General features: G+C 55.5%; 1 protein-coding gene across 18 annotated transcripts in view; it reads right to left on the reverse strand.

Annotated features, from left to right (window-relative positions):
- MYO18A (myosin XVIIIA) overlaps positions 1-21,279 on the reverse strand; it is a 100,982-nt gene that overhangs the window by 10,835 nt on the left and 68,868 nt on the right. For 15 of the 18 annotated variants that reach the window (XM_053274620.1, XM_053274617.1, XM_053274610.1 and 12 more), the window contains 12 exons: positions 18,356-18,479; positions 17,231-17,431; positions 15,185-15,295; positions 12,000-12,104; positions 11,764-11,910; positions 10,986-11,099; positions 9,549-9,665; positions 9,375-9,458; positions 9,136-9,273; positions 6,181-6,366; positions 4,251-4,390; positions 3,430-3,474 (listed from right to left, as the gene is read on the reverse strand). In XM_053274620.1, the coding sequence (XP_053130595.1) occupies positions 3,430-3,474; positions 4,251-4,390; positions 6,181-6,366; positions 9,136-9,273; positions 9,375-9,458; positions 9,549-9,665; positions 10,986-11,099; positions 11,764-11,910; positions 12,000-12,104; positions 15,185-15,295; positions 17,231-17,431; positions 18,356-18,479 (1,512 nt within the window). The remainder of the gene's footprint in view (positions 1-3,429; positions 3,475-4,250; positions 4,391-6,180; positions 6,367-9,135; positions 9,274-9,374; positions 9,459-9,548; positions 9,666-10,985; positions 11,100-11,763; positions 11,911-11,999; positions 12,105-15,184; positions 15,296-17,230; positions 17,432-18,355; positions 18,480-21,279) is intronic. The other 3 variants (XM_053274621.1, XM_053274618.1, XM_053274607.1) reach the window with 1 other exon arrangement.

Raw genomic sequence — 21,279 nt, forward strand, 5'->3', positions numbered from 1 at the left:
GCTGCACTACAGATCTTAGGCTGATCACTGGGCTGGTTCACACAATTGCTTGGATCTAGGTCTAATGACATCAGCGTGGTTGTGTGAACCCAGACCAAGTCAAGATTTTCAGATTCCTCCCAGGCGACCACACAATCATGCTAATGCCAGTAACACACATTAAACCCACAGCTGAACAACGGTGTGAACCCGGCGACTCTCTCTCTCTCAGACTAACCTACCTCACAAGGTTGCTGTGAAGATAAAAAGGGCGTCATACCACATGAGCTCCTTGGGGCGGCGGGAGGGGGTGCGGAATAGAAACTGAGCTTAAGCGTATTATTCCTTAATATATTACTAAGGAGTAACGAGCTCACATTTGTATTCACAGCGGCCGGCAAAGCTAGAAGAATAGGAACATGTACGGGGGGTGGGGGGAATCAGAGGCACTGTAAAGGGAATGATGGAATTGAGTAAAAGGAAAAAAGAAAAAATACCCAGTTACGTCCCTCAAAAGGAGGGACATCTGAGAAGAGTCGCAGTGAGAAGCCCGCCTCATGAACCCTTAGATCCCCCAGGGGTCGGCTGTGCCCCCTAGAATTAAACTAAAACTTTGCACTGCTCTGCTCATTAAAAAAAAACTAACCCCCAAAACCACACACACACAAACGCTCCCTCAATTCCCGGCATAAATCTCGCTTTCCCTCTGCGTTGCCAAGAGAGGAACCTCTCCCCAGAATTATGGCCTTGAATAGATAATAAAAAGGCAGCGAGGGGAGGCGGCAGGCGGCTGCAGAGCGGGGAAAGGATATCTCAGCGCGAGGGAGGGAGCGGGAATCGTTTTTACGGCCCCCCTCCTCTGCTGAGCGTCACATTAAGGCAATGGCAGGAAAGAGCGATGCCACCGTCCCCGGGTAAACTGGAGTTTAGCGGGCTGCACGGCTGCGACTTGGCGGCAGGAGGATTTATGGCCCCCAGGGTGCCTCCCTCCGCCGCTGGTAGCGGGGTCTGATTTATATGCACATCTCTCAAGGTGGTCCCGCCCGGCGTAAAGCCTCTAATTTATAAGTGGCGTTCATAACGGTGGTGACTGCCTGGAGCGCAGGGGTGCGGACCCGTGGGGTGGGGTGGGGGAGAGTGGCCACTCTTCCGTGTTTAAAGCCGCTCCTGGATAAATCTCTCCCCTAATACAGGGCTGTTTGCCGCTTTCATTAGGAATATGGCAACAACCACGGGCTTTATCAGTATCTTTGGAGCGTTCTCTCTCTTCCCACCTCGACGGGCACCATCGTTCTTCCGAGGTCTGCAGAGGGTCCCGGAGAAACTTGACAGGATGCCCCTTAACAGATATCTGATGCCATCTTAAACGGACACCCTCCTTCAGCATACCACGGGCCTCTCCTCCACCGGACAAACGCCGCCTCTGCATCCGAAGTCCCCTTGTTAAATGCAAAGCCATTAACTCCCCATGATCAACCAAACCTCTCTCTCTCTCTGGGAATAGATGCCAGGAGGCAGTTCGTTATTTTTTGCCGTGGTGGGGGGGGGGGAAGCAGAGAAGCCCCGTAAACAAACTCCGGGGGCAGCTGAGATTTTAAATTGTCGGAATTAAACCTCACGTCAAAGGCAATTTATGTCCAGGCGAGTGTGCTATTAGTTCACTGGGATCCAGATCGCCAGGGAACGCGGGAACGCAGACTGAACTGTGGGGGACATTAATTGTGTGTGACAACCAGGCTCCAGCGGCCCTCTATCACTGCTACACGTGATTACATTTATCATTAGCCTGTATAGATCCCGCCACAGCAAAGCCAGGTCCATCTCCAGCTCAGCGCGGCAAAAGGAGTTGTTGCGATCAAAATAATCATAGGCAGCATCTCGAGATCCCAGGCTCAGAAGGAGGGGTGTTGTGTGTGTGTGTGTAGCAGTGGTTTGTAAAAGACAGTTGGATACAGATGGCACCAAGGGAACACTTGACAGCAAATCCCGGCACCCTGATGAGTACAGCAAGGGTGCACACCTTCAGCCCTCCTACAGATGTCGGACTACAGCTCCCACAATCCCCAGCCACTGTGACTGGGGATGATGGGAGCTGTAGTCCAACAACAGCTGGAGGGCCCCAGTCGTGCAGTCTTGGGATACAGGGACTAGAGATGGGTATGCGGGGACTAGAGAGACAGGGCCTTTTTGGCTGTGGCCTCTTGACTTCAGAACGCCCTCCCAGAAGAGCTTTGCCATGTTCTCTCTTCCAGGGTTTTTTTTAAAGCATCTATTTTTTAGTATTTACTTATTTAGTATAAACAAAAACACCCCTCTTTTAGAGAGGTTTTTAAGTGCCTCATCCACAGCTACATCTAATGGGTTTTCCACTTCTTAACTTGTAAATTTGGGTCTTTGTCTGTTGATTTTTTATGAACGCTTTATTAACTGTTTTACTATGTTGACGGTTTCATTATTTTCGAGAGCCACCTCAAGCACTATTGCATTGGAGGAGTGGGACAGAAATATTTCAAACCAATCCATGATTTACAATTTATGATTTACTAGTTAGCAGACACTTGACACATTAGGTTTCCAGGAGTACACTAAAAAGAAAGAAATAGAGATAGAGAGAAAAGGGGGGCTCAACACTTTTCCTGGACTCCACTTTCTCTTTTCTGAGCCACAGCAAATTCGGGTCCTCACCCTGAACCAGCAATCCTTAAGCTGGGGTCCATTCCCAAGGTGGTCCACACTGGATCGACTACTTATGCTGCACTGAATTGAGTTTCCTTCCCGAAGAGTTTGAAAATAACTATCCTGACTACCTACTTTGTTCCTCTAGCTTTGACTGAAGCTTTATGAAAATAAATCTAAGTGGGTGGAGGGTCCAGGGGTAATACTCGAGAATCCGGGGTGGGGGTCCGTAGGTGCAAAAAAAAAAGGGGGGGGTTTAAGACCGCCTGCCCGAGACATACTGCCACGGTGCTGCGTCCACACAATTACGCAAAGCAACCAAAGCCATGTTTAGGAGCTGCATCCTGGCAACTGCTTCCAAGAGGCTGCTGCTGAGAAGCCTTTGGGGAAGAAGTTCGGCCACAAGGAATGCCGACTGTAGATCTGCCATGAGGCAGGCTGCAGCAACGGGAACTGGGCCCTCTCCCCCGCCCCACACCAGCACCCTTTATTCCTTGCTGGCCCCCAACCCCATCCCAGGCTCAGAAACCAAGCAAGGCCCCAGCCCCACACTCTATGCACACACACCCCGTCCACACCCCAGGAGTTGTGCCGGGGGGCAGGGGAGCTACCGGGAGCTAAATGCCTGTTAGAGTTTTAAGGCACATGCATGAGGGGCATGCAACTGCATCGGGGTGGGGGGGCATAGTGGCACCCCCCCACCCTCCATAGCATGCTTGAGGTTAGGGCGAGCCAAGGGGTTACTGGGAACCGGGCACAGCAACTCATCCTCACAGCTTATTCCTGCGCTTCTGGTACTTTGTCACCATGTCCTGCAAACTGGGGGGAATGGGGGAGGTGGGGGGAAAGAAGCAAAATAAAACACAGAGGAACAAGGAGGAAGAAGATAACCCAAATCCATGGCGGTGGGAGGCAGGGGCAACAGAAAGCACAAGTTGGGGGGAGGGAGAAAGGGAGGGAGGGAGGGGTACAAGGAGACTCTATAACGCAGGAATGTCGGAAGCTGCCTCCGACTGAGTCAGCCCCTTGGGCCATCTAGCTCAGTATTGGCCACACTGACTGGCAGGGGCTCTCCAGGCAGGCGCCTCTTCCCAGCCCTATCTGGGGATGCTGCCTGGGATTGGACGTGGGGCCCTCAGCATGGAGAGCAGGGGCTCCTGCCCCACTGCCCTAGACTCAAAGGTGCAGGAGGGAGCCAAGGCCACTAGCTCCGAGGGCTTCAAAAAGCAGATTGGACAAATGCTGGGAAGAGGGGCTTGTCCAAGGCTGTTCTCCACAAGGGCTAAATGGAACCTCTGCGTTCAGAGGCAGTCTACCTCGGAGGACCAGATGTCTGGGCCAAAGACCACAGGATGTCTATTGCCTTCAAGCCTTGCCAGCGAGTTTCCCGGGGGCATTCGGTTGGCCACCGTTTGGAAAGAGGGCCTCCAAATGCCTCATCTTTGGCCGCCCGAGCTCAGTGCCCCTTCAGGCTAGTCAGACAATGGGAATGGGTGTCTGACAAACAAGAGAGGACTCCCTTCGCAGGGCACACCCAGTCGCTCGCTCTCCAGGGCTTGGGGGATGTCTCGCCCCCACCCCAAAACTCCACCCACCTGTTGATGAGCTCTTCATTGTCATCACTTTCCATCTCGTCCTCAATGGCCGCCTGCAGGTCTCCGATCCGCTTGAAGGCCAGCTTCAGGTCCGCCTGCAAGCTCTGGTTGGCAGCTTCCAAGCTCTCTAGATCCATCTCCTAGAGGCGGGAGGGAAGGACATTGAGGCCGCCATTGTGGCTGCCCCTCCACCCACCGTGGTGGCCCGGTGGAGCCGTTCCCGTCCACAGATCCATACAGACCAGAGACTCTTGGTGCCCTGCTGACCCACTGACTGCGACCCACCTTGCGATTCCCCCAACTGACCATATGCCCTACCTACAGTCGTTTCTTTTAGGTTACGGTTTTTGTATCGTTTTGTCCGCTCAACCACCCCAACTACCAGGAATCAACTCCATTCTAGAAGGAAGTGACGGTAGATACCCCTTCCCTTTATTAATTTGTTGTTGTTGTTGTTTACACAGTCAGACAGGTGTAACTGACTGGTTTGTTTTATCCAGACATCAAGTCTTTCCCAAGGACCTGGGATGGCTGAATTTTATTATCATTATTGTTGCTGCTATTATTATAGATATCGTCACAGAATATAGGCTGTTCCCAGTAAAGTTGTTTTTTGTAATTGGTTGATGGTGATTTTATTATTATTATTATTAGACTTTTTATACTGCCTCACCCAGGTGGCTCTAGGCGGTTCACAAATATAAAAACAGATAAGAACCAAAAAACAAACAAACCCCTCATTGAAACAAAATTTAAACCCGTTTAAAATCAGTCCAGTACTCACTAAAGGGCAAGCTAAAATGAGATGTTTTAAGGGCTCTTTGAAAAGCTGCTCAAACTCGAATATCCACAGGGAGCGCATCCTAGAGCCCAGGAGCGGCTACAGAGAAGGCCTGATTCCGAGTTGCTGCCGGGCAAGCTGGCAGCAGCCCGAGACAGACCTCGCCTGATGACCTTGAAGTGCGGTGGGGATCATACTGAAGGCAGCGCCCTCCCAAGTAACCCGGTCGGTCCTAAGCCGTTTAGGGCTTTAAAGGTAATGGCCAGCACCTTGTCCAGTGCAGCCGTTGTAAAGCAGGCATGATATGGTCTCTCCGAGCAACCCCAAGGACCAAACTGGCTGAGGCACGGAGACCTGACTGAAGTTTCCCAACGACATACAGAGGCAGCCTCACGTACAGTGCATTGCAGTCGTCAAGCTGAGAAGTTGCCAGTGAGTGCACCACAGTTTTGAGTTCCTTAACTTCAAGGAATGGACACTGCCGTGGTATCAACCCAAGTTGAGAGGAAGTGCTCCTGGCCACCATTGTGAGGACAACTCCTATGCTACGGACGTGTTCCTTTAGGAGGAATACAACCCCACAGGAACATAAGAAGCTGCCATATACAGAGTAGCTCAGTATTGTCTACCCAGACTGGCAGCGGCTTTCTCCAAGGCTGCAGGAAGGAATCTCTCTCAGCCCTATCCTGGAGATGCTGCCAGGGAGGGAACCTGGAACCTTTTGCATGCAAACAGGCAGGTGCTCTTACCAGAGTGGTCCCATCCCCTAAGGGGAATATCTTGTACATGCAGTCTCCCATTCAAATACAAACCAGAGTGGACTCTGCTTAGCAAAGTGGACAAGTCAAAATTACTACCACAAGACCAGCTCTCCCCACTGCCCAGAGCAGGACATTCTATCACATCCCTCAAATTATGAACCCTCACCATTAGTCCCTCCATCTCATTTAGATTCAGTTTCAGTTTATTATCCCTCATCCACCTCATTACTGCCTGAAGGCAGGCATTCAGCGGAGCTATGCCATTCCCCGAGGATGACGGTCATGGAGAAATAGATTTGGGTGCCATCTGCATATTGAGAGCACCCTGCTCCAAAGCCCTGGAGATCTCACCCAGCAAAAGCCTCCCTTTTAGCAACCTCCTCCTCACCAGTTCGTGTTTCTTGCGGCTGGCCTCGGCCTCCTTCTTGGCCACCTCAGCCATCTCCTCCTTGGTGTCCCGCAGCTGCCGCTGGAAGCGCTTGTTCTGTTCTTTCTCCCGGTTCTCGGCAGCCGTGCGCTGGTCCCGCTCTTCCGTCAGCTTCTCCATGTTCTCCTTCAGCCGGGTGGCCAGGCTCTGCAGAGTGGGGAGAGATGCAGGGAGCCCTCACCCACTGGGGGGCTTGCACCCACCCCCCATTTCCCACCCCAGCAGGCAAAGGTTGAGGAAGGGATCACATTTCATTTCATTTCATTTCAGGCACATGTCTATGCTGCCCTCTATGCAAATCTCTGGGCAGTGTGCAGTCTAAGACACAACAATTCAAACCTGAACACAACTGATAACCAGCTTAAAATACAGAGGAAAAACTCGAAAGAATCTTAAAACTATAAATGAAAAGCCTGATTAAACAGGTCATGTCCAGAGAAAGGGAGGCTCTAATTTTGTTTTCAGGTCATGTCCAGAGAAAGGGAGGCTCTAATTTTGTTTTCAGGTCATGTCCAGAGAAAGGAAGGCTCTAATTTTGTTAGGAAGGGTGTCCCCAAAATCCCAGAAAAGGCCTGGTTTTGAGTCGCCATCTGAGTTGGTGGCAACCGCAACCAGACCTCCCTTGGGGATCTGAATAGGCGGTGGGGTTCATGGGGCAGAGGCGGTCTCTTAAGTCCCTGCGTAGAATCGCGCTGGATCGCCAACACCTGGCTCCATAAATTCTTTGCCTCGGGCGGCCCGCGAATTAGAGACAAGGTGGGGCATATTACTGAGGTGCCAGCAGGCAGGAGAGATGCCCGCCTGCTTCCATCGGAGCAGGACTGGGGGACTGATCGGACCCTGGTGAGCGTGCGAGAAGCACCAAGAGAGAAGAGGAGGCTGCTGGCCACCTGCCCCCCTCCCCACCCCTGTGCCCCTTTGAGAGCTTGCAGGGGCTGGTTATGAAAGGGGGCTGGCCCCCACTAGGGGTGTGGGGCAAGGCTGCAACGTCTAGGGCCGCCCCCGACCCACATGCCAGGGTTTGGAAGAGTGGGTGAAGGTCCAGGAAGGCACAGAGGAGAGCCAGCCTACGCCAGGCCAACTCTGTTCCCAAAGAGCACAAAAGCCAGCGCCAACAGCAGCGTCCCTCCGCCCAGGGAGGGGGAGAACAGAAGGGGGTCAAGTCAGCCGCCTGGGGAATGTGGGGAAGAGGGATCCCCGCAGAGGGAGAGAGCTGGGGCCCGTGGGTGGCAGTGGGCTTCTGCAGCTGGTGGTCCGTGTTTGCTGCCACAGGGATTTCCAGGAGCTGTAGACTACAAGGCCCATCACCCCCAGCCAGAGACCACTGGGGATGGTGGGAGCTGGAGTCAGCAGCCTCTGGGAATCTGGGTTACAGGGAAGATGACTGGGGGTTATCCTTCACCCCATGAGCAGATGGTCTGGAGGAGAAGCGAGCGCCGAGAGGGCAAGTGGGTGCGGCAGAGGAGACAAGCCGGTCTTTAGGCAGGCAGCGGGTGGCTCAGGTTGAAGAGGCAAGCCCGGAGCTTCGTGGGCACGGATGGGAGACCTGCCGGCAACTACAGCAAGACACGAGCCACCACGGTAACCAAGACATATCGGCTGGTCCGCCTCAGACCTTCCGGAGTCTTACAAGTCACTGCTCTGCATGCAGAAGGAACCCGGTTCAATCCCTGGCAGCTCCTCCAAGCAGGCCTGGGGAAGACTCCTGCCTGCAGCCTCGGAGAGCCGCTGCCAGTCCGTGCAGTCCATCCTGAGCTTGGAGGCCCAAGGGCCTGACTCAGTATGTGGCCGCGTCCTAGGTCCCTCTGCCCTCCCCATCCTTGACAAGGGGTTCAGGCCCTCCCCGCTCCCCAAACGTGGCAGGTGAAGAGGAGGTGGTGGCGGCAGCGGCAGCAGCAGCGCCCAAGGGATAGCGCATCCATATTCATCTTTGGCACATAATGGCAGCAGACAGCAGCAATTATGGAGGCCGGGGCGCAGGAAGGAGCCTTGGCCCAATCGCTCCCTGCCGAGTGCTAATGGAACAAACGAACCCCGCGCTATGAATTTACATGAGGGGGGGGGACTGGAGTGAGGCGGAGGGAAGGGCGGGGGGGGAGCGGCTGCCAAGTTCCGCCTTTGAGAGAGAGGAACCTTCCCCCCCCCAGGCGTGGGCAGCATAATCGGGCTTGGGGGGGCGCTTTGGTGAATTGGAAAAATAGATTTAACTTTGTGTGGAGTAATTACAGCATGTAATGTAGGGAGAAAAATAGATTCCATCCTTTCGCGGCAGCTGAGTGCTGTCCCCTGCATATTTATGGGGCTGGCGGGGTAGGGGTTGGAGGGCGGGGGAGAGCGAATAATGGTACGGAAATATTAAGATGGAGCTCTAAAGCTTCTCTGCTCCCTTGGCGGAAAAAGGAGCTGCGGCGCTAGAATATAAAGCAGGGCATGGAGCAGGTGTGGCTGAGAGAGGCTGGGCTGGGAAGGTGGCGGGGGGGGGGTGTTGCTGGGCTGAGTTGGGCTAACGCAGGGCTGGGGTGGGAACTGGCAGCGGGAGGGGGCAATCTTCCGTTCCTCGAATCCATCCAGACACCCTCCGGTCTGTCTCTGGTCTTCCTCCTGCCAGCCACAGACACACTGACACTCTAGGAAGGTTGGATGTCTTAGACAGAGTCTGACCCTGCAGTCTCTCTTGCCCGGGGTTGACTACACAGGCCGGCAGCGTCTTCTTCAATGCTGCAGGCAGGAGTCTCTCCCAGCCCTACCCGGGGATGCTGCCAGGAACTGTATGCCAAAACAGACCCTCTCCTCCCACGGAGCTCCTTCCTCCAGCTCCTCCCATGCTTCCTCCTTTCACCCCGCCGCCCCCCGCGGTAATCTGGCCCAGGGATGTCTCTTGCCCGGCCACCCCCCAGACAGCACAGGCTCGCCTACCTCAAGGCGCTTCACTTGGGTCCTCTCAAACTCCAGCCGTGTCTCAAGCTCGCGGATCTTGGCCTCTTGCCTGCTGACCAGGGACTTGTCCACCATGGACTGCTCCAGGAACTCCAGCTGGCTCTGCAGGGCCTGGAGCTGGAGGAGGAGAAAGAGAGGCTGCCACTCAGAGGAGAGGCCAAGGGCACCCAGGCCCCACGCGCCCGCCACCGGGGTGGCCAGCTCCTCCCCAGGAGTACCTTCTCCTGCAGCTCCTGCTTCTCCTTGTGGGCGTCTTCCAGCTGCGACTGGAGGTCGTTGATCTGGGCCAAGTCCCGGGAGGCCTGCAGGGGAGGAGCAGAGGGCTCAGGGCCCAGCCTTTCGCCTCAGGAGAGAGGAGAGGAGAGGGATTCCGGCTGGGGTGGGCGTCTCACCTGGGCGACGGCGGCCTTGTGCTTCTTCAGGAGCTCGTTCAGGTCCTCTTGGTCCTCCTCCAGGCGGCTCTGCACCTCGTTCTTCTCCCGCTGGGAGCGGCTCAGCTGCTCTTCCAGCTGAGGGTGGCGGGGAAGGAGACAAGACGGAGAGACAAGTTGATGCCTCCGGGCTTCCCGGGGGGTAAAAGAGGAAAGCGGAAGGCCCTGCGCCCGAGAAGGCTGGGGAGGCACCGCTCCACGGGCTTTGTGTTTCCTGTCCTCTCTGGAGTTGGGTACCTGGATGCGGTTGGACTGCAAAGCCCATCGTCCCCTGCCAAAGGCCAGCATGGCAGGAGAAGATGGGAGTTGTAGTCTAGCAACATTTGGGGGACCCTGGCTTGAGAACCTCTGCCCTGCCCCAATTCCACTTTCAGCAGCAGCAGCAGCAGCAGCAGCAGCAGCAGCAGCAGCAGCAGCAGAAGGTAGTAATAGTGGCTGGCTGGATTGTTCCTATATCCTACGAACTGAGCTCTGTGAATTACCTTTTTCACATTCGGAGACCTGGGAATGGAAATTCTGCAAGCAGCATATGCTCAACTTGCTGAGAAAACGCCAATTCTATTGTGCTCCTCTGGTTTCTGTCCTGCAACCACTATGGATTTCCCCCCTTTGCTCATCCTGGTTTCTTGCTTCAAGATATAGGACCAGGGCTTCTCACCCTTTTGTCCCCAGATGCTGGACTACAGCCCCCATCGTCCCCTGTCTCTGTGGCAGGGGGTCCGGCTCTTGTGGCAAGGGATTATGGGAGCTGTCACCCCACAGCGGCTGGGGGCCCAAGGTTGAGAACCCCTGGTCTCTCTACCTTGAAGCAAGCTGCTCCTCTGGCACCAGCTAGGAGGGGAGGCACAGCTGCAAATGAAGCAAGGTGGGTTTCAAGCCCCACGTCCAGAACCCTCTCCAAGTCATTCCTTCGTTGGGCTGGGCTGGCAAGTGCAAAAAACAAACACACACACACACACACACACACACACACACCAGCTCTCTGCCCTCAATTACGTGGGAAGCACAAACATGGCTCTCGCTAGGACTTGCCTGCCACTCTCCAGTATGTGCTGGGAGGAATTCAGGTGACGGCTGAAATAACATTTTTAGAGCGGCAGAGCCAGTTTCTACGCGCCCTCACCGAGTTCGGCCCAAACAGCCTTTTCCCTCGGAGTGGCGCAGCTCGGAAAACTGGCCCTGCAAGTCTGTAGCAGAAGCCTGTAGTGCATGGCAACTGACTGGCCAGTGCCTGTGATGTCGAGAAAGAGAGTACTCTCCCTGACCACATGCTCAAAGCAGTTCCACGCTATTGAATGGGCCCCGCTTCCCTGGCTTCGTCTTCTTAGTTAAGGTAATGAGGGAACACAGAAATGCACACATACTGCTTAAAATCCACAACCACCACAGCCACCTTACCGCTCCCTTGGCCTTGGAAAGGTCATCAATCTGCAGGTGCAGGTCCTCAATCTCCACCTCCATCGACTTGCGGGCCTTGACAGCGGCCGCACACGTGAACTCCGACTCCTCCAGCTGCAATGAGAGGTCCCACACCCACCATGAGGACAGATGCCATCGGCCCCAGTAGCACCGGCCTTCCCTCCCGCAGCTGCAAACCCCCTTGCTGACCTAACACCCTTGGAATGGCCAGGCCTGACACCGCTCACACAGGTGTCGCGTTTTAGAGCTGGAAGGGACCCCTGGAGATCTTTTAGTCCAGCCCCCGGCTCAGGGCAGGAATCTGCTGCAGCATCCCTGACACAGCTCCTGTCTGGAGACCTCAAGCCCTGGAGAACCCACCGTGCACGAGGCAGGCTGTCCCACAGCTCTTGCAGTCAGGAAATGCCCCCCAACATCTTGCCTGAATCTGCTTCCTGGTCATTCCATCCCACTGATGGAATGACCCCGGAAGGTGGCTCTCCTCTCTCACCTCCATGTTCCCTTCTCCAGGCAAAGCATAGCCAGAGCCTTGCACCTTCCACCTTCCCTCACAGGACCGGGCTTGGCTGCCCCCTCCTCTGGAGCTGCTCCCTTCTGCCAGAGTCCTTCTGGGGCCCAGAATCCCAAGTGGGGCCCCGGAGATCAGGCTACGCAAGGCCTCCTCAGACCTCCCGCAGCCGTCATCAGTGCTCTTGGGGCTCAGCAGAGGCGGGCGGGACGTGGCAGGACGGGCGGCAACCCGCCTCCAGCCACCCACCTGGTTCTTGAGCTGGGTGATCTCCCGCTTGCTGGGCGCGTTGTTCTTCAGGTGATCGAGCATGACCTGGGCGTCGGCCAGGAGGGCCTTGGTGCGCTTCAGATCCTTCCGCAGCCGCTTCTCCGTCTCAAAGTCCCTCTGGTTGACCTGGGGGACGAGGCCCCAGAGTGAGGGCGGGCGCCAGGAGACCCAGAGCCCGCCCCCACCGGCCCGCTCCTCCCGCCTCGCCCCCGTACCTGGTCGCTGACAGAGGCCAGCTTGCCCTCCAGGTCCCTCTTCTCCCGCAGCACCTTCTGCTTCTCCTCGTACTCTTCCTCCAGCTGCATCTCCATCTGCTTCAACTGGGGGGCACAGGGGGGCTGATCAGGCCAGGCTTGGGCAGTGGCAGCGGGGGCCAAGCTCAGCTAGTCCCAGGTGTCCCCGTCCCGTCCCCCCCCCCCCCCCGCCACCAGAGGACCGGTCTGTCAATGGCTACTCGTCTGGCTGGCTAGAGGCATCCCGGTTCAGCGGCAGGAGGCCTCCGAATCCCAGCTGCAGGGGAGCCACAGTAGGAGAGGGGGCTGCTTGTGGGCACCCCAGAGGCCTCTGGGGGTGGGCCACTGGGGGGAATGGGGGTGCTGGGACTAGAGGGGCCTGATCCAGCCGGGCTGCTGTGATGCACACCCATCACTCCTTCCCACAAGGAAGGGAAGACACTGTAGAACTCCCCATCAGCCTTCTCACGCCCGGATCCGGGAAAGAGGGAGAGTGCTCAGGAGCACTGACCCACCCCGAGGTCCCCGTCTCAGCAACCTGGGGCTCTGGGCCACAGGCAACTGCGGGAGTTCTCTTGCTGGACCGGAGATCCACCGAGTCCAGCAGTTTTCAACCCGGGCTCCCCAGACGTTGCTGCGACACCCCTGCCATCAGCCCAGCGTCTCTCGCTGGGACCTTCTGCATGCAAAGCAGATGCTCGACCCCTGAGTTCCTGCCCCATCCTCAAAATAGGGGTTGGCTTTACCTAAGTCACATAGGAAGTTGCCTTCTACTGAGTCCGGCCCTTGGTCCAGCCCTGACTGGCAGCAGCTCTCCAAGGTTTGAGGACAGGAGTCTCTCCCAGCCCTACCGGGAATTGCTGCCAGGGATTGAACCTGGGAGCTTCTGCATGCAAATCAGGTGCTCTGCCACTGAGCGAGAGCCGCATTCCCAGATGGGCCAGGGTGAGCCAGAGGTTTCTCAGGGAGAAAAGGATGCACACGCTGCCAATGAGCCAAGGCACTCTCTTCCCCATTAGGACACTACGTGTTCCAGGCAGCGTTCCCTCGGACAGAGATTCGCACATGTGGTTGACTACAATTCCCATCATCTCCAGACAAAAGCCATTTCCATTGGGGATGCTGGGAGTTGTGGTCAACAACATCTGGGAATCCCTCTTAGAGGGAACACTGGTTCCAGGGCTGAACTGGGGTACGGGGCACAGGAGCTGGGGCTGAGGCCTGGGTTCAAATTCAGCTCCGCCTGCAGAGCTGCTTCTCACTGCCTCACCATGTCTCCCAGGGACAAACTCCCTGCTACTATTCCAGGCCCTACAGATCTCTTTCTGTCTCAAAACTTGCCAGCCGTTCTTAATTAATCCCATTTTCTCTGTTTTTTAAAAAATGCATACAGTGCCCTTTGGCCCAAAAGATGCTCAAGGGAGTAAAAGTCTGTCTGCAGGGCAAAGCCTGCAGAAATGTTTTGGTTTTTTTGAAGGCCTGAACACTTGTTCGGGATAAATAATAAAGCCATTATAGCAGAGTTGTCAACTGATTAGAGGATGCTTCGTTGGTTAATCATGTTTATTTCAACCGATAAATTAAATCAATTAACATTAAACACATAAGCTTCTGGAGTTATTGAAGGAACAACAAACCAACACCGTCTTTGCTTGGAAATATCCAGAGCGGCCACTCATTTTCACTCCCAAGGACAGCAACGCAGCAGAATCGAAACAGCCCTTCATAAGGGTACAGATGTCCCCTGAGGTCACAGCCCCATTGGATTAAGTTGGGCTCTGACAAACTCAAGTGGGGGTGGGTGACCTGAGGCTCTTTGGCTGCTGGACTACAGCTCCCATCATCCCCTGCCACAATCGCTTGTGGCAGGAGACAATGGGAGTTGTAGTCCGACACCAGCTGGAGGACCTCAGATTAGTCAGCCCTGAAGTAAAGGTTGCAGCCTTGTGTACAGTGGATTATTTGTTTCAAGATGCTTGTACAAGTGTATTTTATTGGAAGCCTGACACATTTCGGAAAAAACGGTCCTTTTCAGGGGCAATTCTCAAACAAATGGGCAATTAAAAAACAAACAAACATAAAACAAATTACCACCCTTTTACTTCAAACACACAAAACCTTTTATAAAAGGTTGAATGTCTGTTTTAGAATTGCCCTGAAGAAGGCCTCCGGTTTTTTTTAAAAGGTAGTATCAGACATTTGCAAGCATCTTGAGACATGTTCCCTCTTGTTGTGGCATTTTGGTGGGTGCTTTCTGGCTCTTCTGTGCTTTCTGCCTTGTGGTGCGTGCATCCCACAGTTGCTGCTGCCTATGAAGAGGGCATTTCCTCCAGGCGACGAGAACGAACCTTGCTCCACCTCCCAAGCAGGGCCTCCGGGACCCCCCTTCCTAGAGAGACCACTCTGGGTTCCCTCAAGGACATCAGGAGTTTTCATTTAGAGAACCACTGTCCCACCTCCAGGTCTGAACATTCCTCAGCACTGACTCGTTGACCGACTGAGACACTTTGTGCTGACTCGTCATTCATTTCGGAGAGCGGGAGGAAGAGAAGTCACCGGGTGCCTCAGAGACCAAGTCATGACCAGGAAGTCCCCGACAGAAACCTCGCCTCTGCCACACACTCCCCGGCTGGCCTTGGGCTCACCTCTCCGCCTCCCTGCTGCTGCAATCCTGAGACTGGCCTACTTTACAGGAGTGGCACAAAAATGGCCAAGATCACACAGTGCTACATACATCCTAAGTACTGTTAGGAGGCAGGGCTGGCTTATAATCTGTTTACAGCAATCGTACACATCTAAGTCAAGAGAACAGGATGTAAACAGCACGCTTGAAGCCCCAGCAAGCCGAAGCAGGAAAAGGACTCACTTCCCTCTGCACTTCCTGCCAGTGGCTGCCCCGGGGCGGTGCTAATTGTAGGCCTAGGCTGGCAGCCGCCACTCCTGGAGGCCTCCACTGCGGGATCCACAGGTAGGGCCAAAAAAAGGCCCCTCCCCTGGAGATCCCAACAGAAGGGGCTTCCGGGAAGCAGTTGCCATGGCTAATTATGAGGACGCACACGCTGGCGGCGACCACACCCCTGCCCCCAAATCCTGGCAAGCCGGAACTGACAGGCTGAGGACTTGGGGGGCTCACAGCCCCACGTCTGGTGCCACAGGGCTCCGCTCACCTTCTTCTGGCACGACTGCCGGATCTCTTCGACTTCCTCGTCCCGGCTCTCGACCTCCTTGGCATGTGTCTGCCGCAGCCGCTCCATCTCCATCTCCAGCCGAAGTTTGGCCTGCCGGGGGAGGGGGGGGAGGGCCGGTGAGACGGAGGAGGGAGGGGTGCGTCCCGCAAAGCAGAGGGCCCAGGGTTTCCCCCACCAGCTCCCACCTCCCCACAAACTGTCCCCCACGATAAGATTGCCCTGCTGCTGACTGGCAAAGAGCACAGGAAATCACCTGGGCCCAGGCGGAAGCCGGGCGTCTGCGGGCGGCTTCTTGCAGGGCTGATTTGCCCAAGACCACAGCCTCTTTGCGGGCAAGGCAGTTCGGCTCTTTGGTGGAGTTCCCGCTCTCTAGGAACTGCAAACATTCTCATTCATTCATTCACACGCACGCACGATTCACACACTGAATGCACCAGAATCCAACCCCTTTGGGCCACCCCGAGATCACACACAATAGTATCAGAACTGCCCCATCAAGGCACCTCAACAACTCCGGCTGGCTCCCCGCCTGGGCTGCCCCGTCTCAATCCCAGGCGCTCCTTCGGGGCAGAGGGCTCCCTTCGCGCCCTCAACTCCCACCTCGCCTCTCTGCCTCCTTCCCTGCTCTTCTGGACCTCCCAGTGCTGAGCTAAGCACCGCCATCCCTCTTTGGGGCTTCACCCAAGACTATGGGTCCAGGTTTTGGCTTACGAACCTCCTGCAGCAGAGGGCTCTCCTTCACTGCCGGGGATGCCGTAGGGTGGGGGTCCGGCAGCCTTGCCTCTCCACCTGTGGCTAAACTACAACTCCCATCAACCTCAGCTGTGACGGACTGCAGCTGGCAATGATGGGAGTTGGAGTGCAGCAGCAACTGGAGAGGCAAGGCTGCCTCTCCCCCTCTCCCACCCCCCGCTAGCAGATCCCTGCATAGAGCAGAGGGTTGGGTTTTATTAATATTATAAGTAAAAACAGAAAATTATTATTATTATTATTATTCCGATTTCTATACCGCCCTTCCAAAAATGGCTCAGGGCAGTTTACACAGAGAAATAACAAACAAATAAGATGGCTCCCTGTCCCCAAAGGGCTCACATTCTAAAGAGAAACGTAAGATAGACACCAGCAACAGTCACTGGAGGGATGCTGTGCTGAGGGTGGATAGGACCAGTTACACTCCCCCTGACAAACAAAGATGTTACATCTCTGAGATTCCAACAAACATACGTGTTTACAAACAAGATCTTATCCATCCCCAAAATACCCCATTCATAAGAAAGACACAAAAGTAGTAGTAGTACATATAAGGAGTAAAAGATGTTTAATTAACTAGCCACACAAAGTCTAAATCTAGGCATCCAATATGGAATTTTGAACCTCCCAGGGAACCAGCTGGACAACGAGAGGAGAACCAACCCTTTCACATAGGTAATTCAAACATCCACTGTGTTCTACACTTCCTGCTTCTTACAACACCCTGGCATCAACCCTGTCATCATCAGCCTTTGGCTGGGGTTGATGGGAGCTGTCATGTCAACCACCCCAGGAATCTCTGCGACAGAGGAGAGGGCCTCCTCCAACACATCGGCCTCTGCCAAAGAGGGAGGCAGGCAGGCAGCCACAGTCCCCATCGATCGAGCCTGTCCTGCTGGGGCTCAGCCCACTTGCTCCTGCTGAGCCAGACCAGGAGGGGCTTTCAGACAGGCGTGGCTGGTGCCAGAGACCCGGCGTGGGGCCGCTGTGGCGCCTCAGGGCCGGGAGGGCGGCGCCTCCAGGGCGATGGGCTTTGAAAGGGAACTACTTACTTGCCTGGCCGCCGCTGCTTCGGGAGCCTGCATAGCTGCTGGGCCGAGACTCAGTGGCTGCCTGCTCCCGTCTGGCTTGCTGAACTGAGGCACCTTCTCCGGGAGCCTCAGGAGGAGGAGGAGGAGAAGCAGCATGGGAAGGCGCCCGCCCCCGTGAAACTGGCACGCCCAGAGAACCGGCAGAGCCAGAGTTTGCCGGGAGGCCGCCCTGCCCCGGCCATACCTGCTCCAGCATCTGGATGGTCCCCGCCTGCTCGTCCAGCTCCTCCTCCTGGTCCTTCACCTTGGCCTCGAGGTCCCGCAGCTGCTTCCGGACTTTGGCCAAGGAAGCCTCGTCTTTGGACTCCTGGGAGGAGAGGTCCTGCAGCTCGGCCTCCAGGGACTCCACCTTCTGCGTGAAGGTGACAATGCTGGAGTCTTTCTCCTGGCGGGAAGGAAGAGGGAGCAAGTTTGTCAAGAGAGTTGGAGGCTGGACTGGTTCACGTGAGTCAGAACCGGTGTCTGCTGCGAGGAAGGTTCTCAGAGCAGTGCTCCCCATGACACAGATCCCCAAATTTCAGGAGCATAGGAAGCTGCTGTCTAGTGAGTCAGATCTGGGTCCATCTCGCTCAAGATTGTCTACAACACTGACCAGCAGCAGCACTCCAGGGTTTCAGGCAGGAGTCTTTCCCAGCCCTGCCTGGAGTTGCTGCCAGGAGTTGGACCTTCTGCATGCAAATCTGGTGCTCTGCTACTGTGCGAGGACTCCATCCCCCAAGGAATATTTTATATCATTTCCTAAACATCTAGGGACAAAGGAAGCTGCCTTCCACTGAGTCAGGCCTTCCACTCATCCAGCTCAGTAGGGTCGACACTGACTGGCAGGGCCCCTCTAGGGATTCAGGCAGGGGTCTTTCCCAGATGCTGCCAGGGAGGGAACTCGGGCCCTTCTGTATGGGCGACAGATGCTCCCCCACACTGAGCTACAGCCCCATCCCGCAAGGGGAACATCTTACTGCCCTCACACGTGGACACTCACCCCAATGCACACCGGGCTCTGCTTAGCAAAGGGGATAATCCAGGCTCGCTACTGAGAGGCCAGACCTCCTCCCTGACTTGATGTTGTTGACGACAACTCCCATCACACCCAGCCAAAGGCCACTGCAGCGGGGGATGCTGGGAGTTGCTGTCATCAACAACATCTGGAAATCCCCGTTGCAGGGACCACGGTCTTTGGGAGAGTGGGGCAGAAAGGGAGAACCAAGGCCCCTCCCCAGGCAGTTCCGTGAGCCGTGTGTGCCGCCACGCTGAGGGCGCCAGCAACCAGACTGGCCTATTTGTGAGGCTCAGAAGTGGCTGGATTACCCACCTCCAGCTGCTGCTTCAGGCTGAAGACTTCCGCGATGAGCATATCCTTCTCCCGGCCCAGCTTCTCCCGCTGGAGCTTCTCGCGCTGGGCCTCCTCGTGGGCTTGAGAGAGCTCGCTGTCAAATCTGCCAAGAGACACACCCACGTCAGTCTGCTCCACTGCTGAAGGCCCCCACAGCCTGCCCCCACTCAGGCCCGGGAAGGGCTGCTTCCGGCTGCCAAATACACGACCATCTGCCACTCCAGCCTGGATGAGACGGAACCTCCTCAAGGCGGCTGGGAGGAAGAGGAGGAAGCTGGAACCGCCCACGGGAAGGTTCTCCCCTTCGCCCAACTTACTGGAGACTGAGCCCAGATCCTTCTAAGTCTGGGCTCGATTCTTAATGGGCTCACCCTGAGCCACCACCTCACTTAAATTTTAGCCAGCAAGAGCTGTGGGGAAGCCTTTCTACACTGTATTGACCCAGATCCAAGACCAAGTTTTTCCTGCGCTCTTTGCTGTTGGAAATCAGGGGTCATCTTAAATCCAGAACCCTGTTCCTTTCAGGTAAACACAGGTATAACCTATTTTTAACCTCTATCTTAAGGGGGTTGTCTGGAATTCTGTTTTTAACCATATACTGCCCAGACACTCAGGTTGTGGGCAGTATAAAAATATGCGAAATAGATCAATAACAATTCAGGTACATCTTCTATTTGGGTAAAGATGGGTAGTAGTGTGGCTCTGTGGCAGAGCATCTGCTTGGCATGCAGAAGGTCCCGGGTTCAGTCCCTGGCAGCACCTCCAGGTAGGGCCAGGCAAGACGCCTGCCTGAAACCCTGGAGAGCCGCTGCCAGTCGGTATGGACAATCCTGAGCCAGATGGACCAAGGCTCTGACTCCACATGGCAGCTTCCTATGTGGCCTGTTTTCCATGGCTCCTGACGTTTTGGGTGATGCTGTGCAGCAGCTTCAGGGGCTCAATGGCCATCTAGCCAGGCACTAGATGCAACCACCGGGAGGGTTTGGGTGCGCATCACGTATCCACCGGGAGCAAGGCAGGGCCTAGGCGTGGAATGGAGACAGATCTGACACGGCCTCTGCCTTGGGCTCCGGTAGTTTCACTGAGCATTGCTCACCTGAGTTTACCCTCACCTTGAAAGCCATGAGGGCTAGGAACTTGCTTTCCAAAAAAGAACACCAACACAAAAGGGACAAGGACGACTAAGAACGGAGGTTTCTCGTGAAGCTGGATTCTGCGCCTGCTACCAGACTGATGGCGTGGCGAGACTGAGGCAGCGTGAAACGTGCCCGGCTCGGAAGGGATGCGGTTTCATCTCTATTTTAATCAAGCTGCACTGGGGAGGAGGAGCGGGAGGAAAAGCCCTCCGCTGCCGCCTTTATAGCCCCGTAAAGAGCCTGGCAGCCTCAGCAAGGGCGGCTTTCACCTCCGCTCCCCAATTCCCTCTCGAATTCCCACTGCCACCCGCTGCCTTGGTCCCCTGCCAAGAGCCCCCCCCGCCCCGCCTTAAACCTGCTCTCAGCTGGGGGCCTCTCTTAACTCCACTGTTTACAAGCCTTTAATTTCCACCAGAAGAGCACAAAGCGGGGAGCAAATTGCAGAGAATCCGCCCGGAATTGCTAATCGGGAGCACTTGCCTGTCAGAGCCGCGGCAGGGGGAGGCAAGACTGGTGGGAGGGACTCCAGGAGGGGGGCGAGCAGGACCTGCTCTTGCTAGTGGGTTTCCTGGGGAGGGACGGTCAGCGAAGATGAGAGGTGGAGGGGGCGGAGTGGGGCAGCCCCACTCCAGAGCTCAGCTGGGTCCAGTCCCTGACAGCCTCTCTGGGTGAAGGACCCTGGCCGGAAAGCTGGGAGGAAAGCCCCAGTGGAGAGCCTCTGCCCACACAATGCTGAGCTAGAGGGGTCCACGGGATGACTCCCAAGGAGGCCGCTTCCCGGGTTCCTAATTATATGGGCCAGCATGGAATTAACCAAGCTCCCAATATCTGGCAGTCGGGGACTAGATGAGCTGAAAGAGCACAGGCAGGCTATTTCCAGTAGGCTACATAGGAAGCTGCCTTAGCAAGAGTCAGACCCTTGGTGCATCTGGCTCAGGATTGCCCACACTGACTGGCAGTGGTTCTCCAGGGTTGCAGGCAGGAGTCTCTCCCAGGCCTTCCTGGAGATGCCTGCCAGGGACTGAGGGCCTTCTGCTTGCAAAGAGGTGCTCTTCTCAGAAGGGTTGTGAGGGTGATCTGGACAGAGCCCAAGGGCTCCACCCGACAGCTTTTGGGGAAGCCTCAAGTTCCTCAGCCGGGCCAGAGAAACCGCACTGAGGAAGAGCCTGGATCACGCCGCCGCGAGCTCTCCAATACTCATCCTGGCTTGGAGGCACAGAATGGTGTCATTCGCCCGTGTATGCAGTGACCCGTGTTAAACGTCCAGTCAACTAATCCCCATTCTTCTTCACGCCGGGTAATAAATAGCGGCATTAGCAAGGGCTCTGCTCTTCGGAAATTGAAATTAATTAGGTTGATTCTCTCACTCGCTGGGTCTCTCTTTTCTCCTTTTTTTTTTTTGGTTTTGTTTTTGCCTGTGATCATTACCATAATGAGATGAAAGCGTCTCTGCTGCTTAATAACGTTTTTTAAAAAGCAAGGAGAGACTCCTAATGGAAGAGGAGATGGCGAGGCGAGCGGAGGCAGAGGGGGGCGCAGGGCACAGCCTGGGGCCAGCTTTGACGCTAACGGCTCTCCGGACAATTTATCCGCTCCTTAATTGCTCTTCATTTGGTAGCATTACCTGGATTCTGGGAAACTCTGGCAGAACCTCTGCTGGCAGTGCCAAGACCTCCCCCACAGAGATGAGCAGAAAATGAGCGTCAGAGTGGCGTGGAGAGGAGGGGGCAGCGGGAACATGTATGCGTCAGCGCCCACACACACCCT

This window comes from Hemicordylus capensis, chromosome 12 (assembly GCF_027244095.1).
Source record: "Hemicordylus capensis ecotype Gifberg chromosome 12, rHemCap1.1.pri, whole genome shotgun sequence".
NCBI classification, from domain to species: Eukaryota; Metazoa; Chordata; class Lepidosauria; order Squamata; family Cordylidae; genus Hemicordylus; species Hemicordylus capensis.